This window comes from Pongo abelii, chromosome 13 (assembly GCF_028885655.2).
Source record: "Pongo abelii isolate AG06213 chromosome 13, NHGRI_mPonAbe1-v2.0_pri, whole genome shotgun sequence".
NCBI lineage: Eukaryota > Metazoa > Chordata > Mammalia > Primates > Hominidae > Pongo > Pongo abelii.
In genome coordinates this window covers 120,221,958-120,232,026 of record NC_071998.2, presented here as the reverse complement: position 1 = coordinate 120,232,026, position 10,069 = coordinate 120,221,958, and the positions used below count along the sequence as shown (strand labels likewise).

The 10,069-nt window shown below is 54.5% G+C and overlaps 1 protein-coding gene across 4 annotated transcripts in view; it reads right to left on the bottom strand.

The window, feature by feature from the left end:
- Nucleotides 1–3,150: 3,150 nt before the first annotated feature.
- The window catches only part of LRRC8A (leucine rich repeat containing 8 VRAC subunit A), a 38,173-nt gene continuing 31,254 nt past the window's right edge, over nucleotides 3,151–10,069 (bottom strand). For all 4 annotated transcript variants that reach the window (XM_002820281.5, XM_002820282.5, XM_054521174.2 and 1 more), the window contains one exon: nucleotides 3,151–5,093. In XM_002820281.5, coding sequence (XP_002820327.1) covers nucleotides 4,818–5,093 — 276 coding nt within the window. In that variant the 3' untranslated portion in view covers nucleotides 3,151–4,817. The remainder of the gene's footprint in view (nucleotides 5,094–10,069) is intronic.

Here is a 10,069-nt window from a genome sequence, read left to right as displayed (position 1 = left end):
CTGGGCGACAGAGCGAGACTCCATCTCAAAAAAAACAAAAACAAAAACAAAAAGAGAGAATAACACTTGCACACCACCACCCTTCTCAGCTTGCCTGCTCAGCAGCTGGCAGGTCCACTCGCTGGCTCTGGAAAACCGGCCGCTGCCTTCCCCAAAATGATGCCTTCTGAATGGCGAAGGGACAAAGTGTTTCAGGAGTGTGCATGGGGACACTGCTCAGCCCTCAAGAGCCTTGGCCTCGAGTCAAGTCGTGTTTGCTGGGCCACCGCTCTGGGAGCTGCTGCTTGGTCCAGGCCGTCCGGGGGGCAGGGGGGAGCAGTAAGTGCAGCTCAGGCTCCTGGTTCAGAGGGGTTAGGCTGGGTGAGGGGCAGGCAGATGACAGAACCACGAGGTTCACTAGAGGCAGGATGTGTTCCCAGCTGTCCTCAACCCTTCTGATGCAACTGCCCAACAAAGACAGATGCCTACCATATGCCAAGAACACTGAGGTCCCCTTGGGCTGGGCCAGCCATTCCCCTGGGAGCCCCCACAGAAGGCTTGTAGTAGAGACTCAGTGAAGCAGACTGTGTTTGCGTCCCAGATGTTCAGGCCTTACTTTCCCAGTCTGTAATTTGGGGCTAGCAGAAGGATCCCCTGTGAGCAGTAAATAAGATGAATGCTTCACAGCTGATAAAGAGCTTGGCACCGGGCCTGGCGCTGAGTAAGTGCCTACCAACTGGTGAACAAGTTGTTCACCAAATGTTAGCAGGGGCTGTTCTGAGTGGAATATAATTTATTTATTTATTTTATTTTTTATTTATTTATTTTTTTGAGACGGAGTCTTGCTCTGTCACCCAGGCTGGAGTACAGTGGCACAATCTCGGCTCACTGCAAGCTCCGCCTCCCGGGTTCACGCCATTCTCCTGCCTCAGCCTCCTGAGTAGCTGGGACTATAGGCGCCCGCCACCACGCCCGGCTAATTTTTTATATTTTTTAGTAGAGACGGGGTTTCACCGTGTTAGCCAGGATGGTCTCGATCTCCTGACCTCGTGATCCGCCCACGTCGGCCTCCCAAAGTGCTGGGATTACAGGCGTGAGCCACCGCACCCGGCTGGGTGGAATATAATTTAAACAATTTTTTTTTGAGCTTCCGAAATTGCTGTTACAATCAGAGAGAAGACCACCACAGTGGTTTTAGGCAGAGTGGAGAGCCCTGGGTGGGTAGGGGAGGGGGACGGGAGAGGCCCAGCCTCCCACTAACTGTTCATTCTGCTCAACTTTGGGAAGTAGGTGGGCGGTGTTTCTACATGGTGGTTTTTTCCAAACGTAAACCAGCTCCAGATCGAACTCTCCTGCTCCAGGCGCTGGACAGCCTCAAGGCCAGGGTGGGGGTGGGAGTGGGGTCAGGGGGTGGTGGGAAGGGTACCAGACTGGGGGAGGGACCTCCACCATGGAAACAGAAAAGAAGGCCCCAGCAGGGCAGTCACAGTCCAGCTGCTCAGCCTGTCAGCCCATGGCAAGGGGAGAAGAGGGAGGGAATCTTGGCTCAGGCCTGAGTTCACCTGGAGGGGTCAGAGTCCCCGTGCAGGGAGGAGGGATAGACTCTGACCAGTTGTAGAGGAGGTGCCCAAGCAGCCACCCAGGCCTCATCACTAAGGTCAAAATCAGATATGATGGCCTTTCTTCCTCACCCAGTCTCCTGTCACAGGGCGCCCAGGTTGGCCCACCACAAGGATCCTTGGTCTGGGTGGAAGATAGAAGGCCATTTATTGGGTATTAGCAGCCAGGTCCTCCACGAAAAACCCCATCTACCTACACAATCGCCATTGTTCCTTGAACAGTCCTGCAAGTGTGCCATTACCTTCCTGATTTTACAAATGAGAAAACTGAAGCCCCACATCGAACACAGCAGAACTGGCATCTGGAAGCAGCTGTCTCAGCCTCTGCCCTTTACCCCAGTACCTCCCAAAGGCCCCCAAAGGGGCTGGGAGCTGAGGCAGGCCTCCTCACAATGACTCTCAGCCCCACCTCTGTAGAACACTTGGGACTCACTGTTGGAATTGCAAGGGACCTCTGAGAGCACAGAGTGGAAATTCCCATTGTCCACATGGGGATACAGAGGCCACTGGAGAAGGGATCTGCCTAGCTTCATGCACATCCTATCCCACGAAGCTGGGACAAAGGCCCAGGACTACTGGTTCCCATTCCAGTGCCCTCCTCTCCCATCCCCACCCATCAAAACTCATGAGGGGCCAAGCACAGTGGCTCATGCCTATAATCCCAGCACTTGAGGAGGCTGAGGTGGGTGGATCTCTTGAACTCAGGGATTTGAGACCAACCTGGGCAACATGTCAAAACCCCGTCCCTACAAAAAATACAAAAATCAGCCAGCATGGCTGGGCGCGGTGGCTCACGCCTGTAATCCCAGCATTTTGGGAGGCCAAGGTGGGTGGATCAGAAGGTGAGGAGATCAAGACCAGCCTGGCCAACATGGTGAAACCCTGTCTTTACTAAAAATACAAAAATTAGCCGGGCATGGTGGCGGGCACCTGTAGTCCCAGCTACTCGTGAGGCTAAGGCAAGAGAATCACTTGAACCCGGGAGGCGGAGGTTGCAGTGAGCCGAGATCGAGCCACTGCATTCCAGCCTGGGTGACAGAGTAAGACTCTGTCTCAAAAAAAAAAAAAAAAAAAAAAAAAATTAGCCAGCATGCCCCTGTGGTCCCAGCTACTTGGGAGGCCGAGGTGAGAAGACCACCTGAGCCTGGAGAGGTCAAGGCTGCAGTGAGCCGTGATCACGCCACTATATTCCAGCAGTGCAACTCTAGGTGACAGAATGAGACCCTGTCAAAAAAAAAAAACAAAAACAAAAACAAAAAAATAACCACCAACAAAAAAAACCCCTCATGTGTGCCCAACCACAGGTGAGTAGGATGACAGAGAATGTGCTGGCTATGGGATCCCCAGCCCAGGTCACAGCCTGTTACCTAGCAGGTGCTGCGTCAAGCTTACAACCTCCAGTAACTGCCTCCAAAGGCACAGAGTCTCATGGGGCAGAGAGATGAGCAGTTAACTCTCCTGTGGGTGCCCAAGCAACGTTCCACACGGCCCAGCAGGCTTCAGAGAAGTGAGGGAAGGGTCCTCCCATGACACAAAGACCTCCAAAGGCCACTTTCTGTTATAGATTTTATTTGATACTGTGACCGAGTCTACAAGTTCAGACCCACATGTAACGGATTTTTGCTTCATGGTTGTCAGAGGCTAGTGTGCATTATTTCTGAGGATTATATCCAATGACACGACGCAGAAAACACAAATGGACGGACAGACGGATGGACATAATCATTAAGACAAGAGACGCTAAAACGTGCCTTAGTGTCCACGTGATTGATCTAAGGCGGGGACCCTTCTAAGGTGGGGACCCGAGTGATCTAAAGCAGGGTGGCTTCCCGCCACCAGGCGCCGACTGGGCTGTGTGCACTCCAGGCGCCAGGGACAGGAACCGGCTTGGAACCAAAGCCTGCCCTCCCAGGGGTGACCTCCCCATTCCCGACCAGCCTCTAAGTGTCTGCTCTTCATGAAGGACCAGGTGGCGACAGGGCTGATGGAAGCAGTGGAGGCCAGCGGTGGCACTGGGCACACCCATGCCGTAGGAGGTGGGGAAACAAGAGTCTGGGCGAAGTGGCTCCTCTTGGCTCCTTAACACTGTGCGTGGAGAGGCTGGGCAGGCGCGAGGAGGGGAGGTGGGAATGGAGCACCGTTCATCCGGGGATTAGCCAACCCGAGTCTCCTCCCTCCTTGGCAGCTCCAGAACATTCCCTTTGGCCGACAGCCACAGAAATGAGTGCCTGCCAAGACATATGGAGGAGAAAGAAAACAAGACACCAAAAAAACCCAAAAAAACAAAAAAACCTTCCTCCCCAGGAACAAATAGAACTCCTGGACCAAGGTCACACCAGATCCGGAAGACACCCTGCAACCCTGCACCCAGGGAAAGGAAACACAGTTCAACGTCTGGCTGCTTTGCTCAAGGGAAACTGCCACCCTGCCCTGAGACTCCAACTCACTGGCCGTTAGTGTCTTTTTTTTTTTTAAGTTTTTTTTTTCCTTTTTAATACCCAAACCATCCATTTTCAAAGCTTTTTTTTAAAAAAATTGTTTTTTGATTAAAAAAAAAACCCAAAAAACTAAAACTGCCACAAAAACTGAAGAGGCAAGCTCCAGGCCTGGCCTTTCCAGCTGGAGGCCTGCTCTCCCGTGGACCACACCGCAGAGCCCAGCCCGGCACCGCTGGGTGACCGTCCCATGGCTGGTTCGCCCCGGACCACTCTGCTGAAGTCCAGGTGGGCATTAAATGCCCGGCGGCATCGCTAAATAAGGACAAGGGGAAAAGGCAGCCTACCCTTCCCTGAACACCTTCCATCTGGGCTGAACTTTCTTGGGAATGTATAAGTTATCTGGATGGAGGAGGTGGGAGATGGAGAAAAATAAATACCAAGAACTAAAGTGAGAGTCCCAGGACCTCTGGTGGCAGCTCAGCCCCTGGGGCAGAGCTGGCCTCCAGGGAGGAGACCCGGATTATCCAAATACTGCGCTCTTGAGACTTGCTCTCCTCCACAAGCGCTTGCTCTGGGGGGCATGAGTCTCAGAGGAAGAAAAGGGGCCAGCCCCACAGATACTGTCCTCTCGCTCTGGCCCGACTCACAAGCGGCCCCAGGCTCCTGCCCGGCCGCGAGGCTGGCCTGGCTGTCTGGGAGTTCTGGGAGAAGCTGGGCCTGCCCCTCCGGGCCTGAGGACTGGGCAGCGGTCCCGCTGCTTGCTGTGCTGGGCTGGCCTCACTCAGGCCTGCTCCTTGTCAGCCCTCCACAGCCGCTCCTTCACCTCGGGCGGCAATGTGTTGAACAGGTCCTCCTCCACCACCAAGCCGCTGCGCTTGAGCAGCGGGCACTCGCCCAGCTCCACGGGCAGGCACTCCAGCCGGTTGCCCCGCAGCTCGATCTGCGTCAGGTTGGTCAGCTCGCCCACCCTCGAGGGCAGTGACTGCAGCACATTGTTGCCCAGGTGCAGGGCCCGCAGCTTCCGGCACTGGAAGAGCTCCGGAGGGAGCGTCTCGATCTGGAGGGAAAAAAGCAGGGGTGAGAGTGAGGTGGGTGTGGCTTGGACGGGGCCTCTGGGCTTCCCTTCCCTCTCTCCCCAAGATCTCAGCATCTTTTCTGATCCCCAGGCCCCCAGCACCAGCACAATCTGGGCAAACTCTGGCCAACATCTGCCTGTGCGCCAGGTCTCAGCTCTTCCTCACTTCCTCCAGGAAGCCTTCCTCCAGCAGTCACTTCCTCCAGGAAGCCTCCCCTGATCTCCTGGGTCTCATGGCCCCCATGTCCCCACTCGCAGTGCTCATCCTTCCATCTGTTACCCTCTAGATGTGGGTTCTAAGGATGAGACCTGCCTGCCTCAATCCCCACTGTCTTCCAGCACCTGGCCCTGGGAAGTATATCACATTGGCCAGCTGCTCCCACCTCCGTCCCAGAGCTCACCAGGAGCCAGGCTGTTGGTTCTGCCCAGCTTAAGAACAATTTACGAAAGCAAAACAGCATGCTGAGAAAATCCATCCCCTAGGCCAGGAGCAGTGGCTCAAGCCTGTAATCCCAGCACTTTGGGAGGCCAAGGCTGGAGGATCACGAGGTCAGGAGTTCAAGACCAGCCTGACCAACATGATGAAACCCCGTCTCTACTAAAAATACAAAAATTACCCGAGCGTGGTGGCACGTGCCTGTAATCCCAGCTATTCAGGAGGCTGAGGCAGGAGAATCACCTGAACCTGGGAGATGGAGGTTGCAGTGAGCTGAGACCACGCCACTGCACTCCAGTCTGAGTGACAGAGGAAGACTCCATCTCAATTAAAAAAAAAGAAAAAGAAAGAAAATCTACCCCCTTAACTCTGAGAAGTTGGGAGAGTTCACTGACAGGGGCGAGAATACCAGCTCTCACTGCCCCTTCCTGGGCCCAGTTTCCTCATTTGTTAAGTCACAGGGTGGGCATGCATACAGGGAGCTTCGTCCTGGCCATCTGGAGCCCCCTCCTTGAGCTTTTACCAAACATGAATGCAGTAGTCCCCCCTTATCTACGGTTTTGCTGTCTGTGATTCCAATTACCCACAATCAACTGCAGTCCAAAAATACTAAATGGAAAATTCCAAACTTTTTTGTTTTTGGAAAGATGAGGTCTCACTGTGTTGCCCAGGTTGGTCTCAAACTCCTGGGCTCAAGTGATCCTTTCACCTCAGCCTCCCAAAGTCCTAGGATTACAGGAGTGAGACACTGCACCCAGCCTAAATTCTGTAGGAGTCTTGGTCTGTTGCCCAGGCTGGAGTGTGGTGGCACAATCTTGGCTCACTGCAACCTCCGCCTCCCAGGTTCAAGCGATTCTCCTGCCTTACTTAGACTCCCAAGTAGCTGGGACTACAGGCACCTGCCACCACGCCCGGCTAGTTGTTGTGTTTTTAGTAGAGACAGGGTTTCACCATGTTGCCCAGGCTGGTCTTGAACTCCTGGCCTCAAGTGATTCGTCTGCCTCTGCCTCCCAAAATGCTCAGATTACAGGTATGAGCCACTGCACCCAGCCAAAATTCCATGTGTTAAATTGCATGTCACTCTGAGTAGCGTGATGAAATCCATCCTGTCTGGGACATGAGTGGGCCCTTAGTCCGGTGTGCCCATGCTGCATCTGCTACCCACGGCAGTCACTCAGGAGCCATGACTATGATCAGATCGACCGTCATAGTCTCACAGTGCTTGTGCTCAGGCAACCCTTACTTTACTTAATAATAGCCTCGGCTGGGCGCGGTGGGTCACGCCTGTAATCCCAGCACTTTGGGAGGCCGAGGCAGGCGGATCACGAGGTCAGGAGATCGAGACCATCCTGGCTAACACGGTGAAACCCCGTCTCTACTAAAAATACAAAAAAATTAGCCGGGCGTGGTGGCGGGCACCTGTAGTCCCAGCTACTCGGGAGGCTGAGGCAGGAGAATGGCGTGAACCCGGGAGGCGGAGCTTGCAGTGAGCTGACATCACGCCACTGCACTCCAGCCTGGGTGACAGAGCGAGACTCCATCTCAAAAAAATAATAATAGCCTCAAAGTCTAAGTGTACTATGCTTAATTTATAAATTAAACTTTATCATAGGTACGTGTGAATAGGAACGAACAGAACATATAGGGTTCTGCACTACCTGCAGTGCCAGGCATCCATGGGGGACCTTGGACCGCATTCCCTGAGGATTTTGAGCAATTACTGTTAACAGACGACACCCGTATGCAGCTTAATGCATGGCAGGCTCCCTGTGAGCACTGATACTATTAACTTATTTAACCATTAACTTATTTAACCAGCAAACTACCTATAAATATTCTGTCAATACTCTTCCCATTTTACAGATGGGGTAACTGAGGCCCAAAGACGCTGACTTGTCCAGAGGTTCAGCTGGTAAGTGATGGAGCCAGGATTTGAATCCGGTTCAACAGCCCATGCTCTGGTGAACTGTCGACACTGTTAGCGGAGCAAGGAGCAAACAGGGGGCTGCAGTGGGTTCGTGTTGTCTCCCGGCACACGGGAAGAGCCTCACGTATGCCAGCTTCTTCCCTGCCCTGCTGTGAGGAATCAGCTGGGGCCAGGAGTTCTTACTGCGTTTAAGTAAGGCCATGAGTTGAGCCTGCCCGTCCCGAGGCTGCCTCCTTCAGATGGGATGGGAAAGAGGGCAGGAGCCAGGAGCCCTGGGCCCTGATCCCAAGTGAGGATGATGGGGAGACTGCACAGCAGCCCTTCTGAGCTTGCTCTATCACTGCCCCCATTTTCCTGCCAAGGAGATTGAGGCCCAGAGAGATGACACGCCACTCGTCTGAGGTTGCAGCCTCTCGGAAAGGGTCAGGAGAGGATGTACGTCTTACTTCCTCCCACTCAGAGCCCATGCTATATTTCCCTTCTGCCAAATATGGCACTCAGTTACAGGGTAACTCTGGAAGTCCCTCCCTCTCTGGGCCTCCGTTTCCCCATTTGTAAAAGGCACAGGTTGGACTAGAAATGCCTCTGAGCTTGGACATTCTGTGGCTGAGGACCGTTTTGCAGACTTGGACCTCAACCTCACGGGCACCTGCTCTTTCCAGCCATTTTTGGAGGAGGACCCAGGAGTTCCTGGGGAGCAACTCGGCTTTCCCAGCAGGGAAATAAGCATGGCCAAGGCCAGGCAGAGTGCTTTTTCTTTTCTTTTTTTTTTGGGGGGGAGGGGGCGGGAGACGGAGTCTCACTCTGTCACCCAGAGAGTGCAGTGGCGCAATCTTGGCTCACTGTAATCTCCGCCTCCCAGGTTCAAGTGATTCTCCTGCCTTAGCCTCCCGAGTAACTGGGATTACAGCCGCATACCACCATGCCCGGCTAATTTTTGTATTGTTTGTAGAGACAGGGTTTCATTATGTCGGCCAGGCTGGTCTTGAACTCCTGACCTCAGGTGATCTGCCTGCCTCGGCCTCCCAAAGTGTTGGGATTACAGGCGTGAGCCACCACGCCCAGCCCAGGCACAGTGGGTGCTTTCAAAAAGGCTCCTAACCTGTGTATCCTACACTGCCGCCACTGTGCCCAAGGATCAGGAGTGCATCTGGGGTTGGCTTTGAGGTCAGCAGGGGCTGAAGGTCGGAGGGTAGATAGGAAGTGGGCTCCGGAGCACCCAGGGGCCAGAGCCTTCCCGAAAGGCCCCACTCTCACCCCGTGATCTCCTCTGCTGACACACGCAGTGGTCAGGGACAGCGGGAAAGCTCTGGACAGCGAGTGGCAGAGCTCGGGTCCATATGGAGCCTGGCTCTGGAGCCCCCTCCCTGAAAGGCTTCCTCCCCGGAACATGCCCTGCTCTGAGCCAGGGAGCCCTCTCCAGGCCCCACAGAGAAAAGGGGAGGTACTCTCAGTTGCTCGGCTCCCACCACAGCCACACCCATCCTCTGGACCGATCCTTCTCTGCTGGATTGTCGCCCGCCCGTGCCCTGGAGGCTTGAAGTTGGTTCCCAATCCCCCAATTGCACCCTCTCCTACCTCCCCAGAGACTTCAGTGGGTCCCCATCGGCACCGAAAGGCCTCAATTCGACCTGATCTTTGAAAAGGACAACTCTCCCAGGAGCCTTCCAGGGCCCCAGCGTTGTCCTTGGCTCTCTGGCCTTCCTGACCAACCGCAGGAAAGCCGCTGTCTCTCTCTTCACTCCGCCTCCAGGACCCCGTCCACCCTTAACTCTCTGGCCAAAGTCATCAGTTCCTAATCCAGCCAACTCCCCAGGCCCCATGTACTCCACACTCTGGCCTCACCCTCCTCTTCTGCAGACTCCTGTCCTCCTCCCTCTCTGTTCTCCACAGTGACCACGTCAAGGACCCCTCTTCACCCACAAGCCTGGAAAGGGTGACTCCTTGGGCTTCAGATGGATTCAAGATGGTCCCTTGGACATCCCAGAGCCCCAGACACCTGACACGAAGACACACCTTGGCCTCTGAAAACCTGTGCTTCCTCCTGTCTCAACAATCCACGCAAAGAAGCTCGAGTCACTCAGACCACCCCCACCATCAACTCCCGTCCCTTTGGATTCCCCCTCCAGCGTCTCCCAGATCCGTCCATGTCTCTCCATCCCTACCTGCCTTGGCCACGCCAGGCCCTGTGGCTTCACCTGATGGCTAATCGTGGTCTCTTAACAGCTCTCTTCCACTCTCCCACCTCTCACTCACCCCACCTCACACACTACGGCAAGAGGAACCTCACGCTGCAAGTCAGCTCATTCCTTCACCCACTCAATCACTAGGAATTCGGTAAACATTTGCTTGAACAAAAAGAGCTAGGTCTTAGTCATCAGAGCCTATGGGCTGGCAAGGGATCGGCTGTTAAACAAATGAAGAGACAATTGAAACTGAGGTGTAGGACAGGACCCCCCTGCCATCCACCCCCCCATAACCCCACCTCTGCTCTCCAGGATGCCCACATTCCTGGGCAGCCCATCTCACTGCTCCTCACCACCAGAACCTCTGGACTGTCCCTTTCCCCTCCACCTGGCTTCCTCCTCCTCGTTC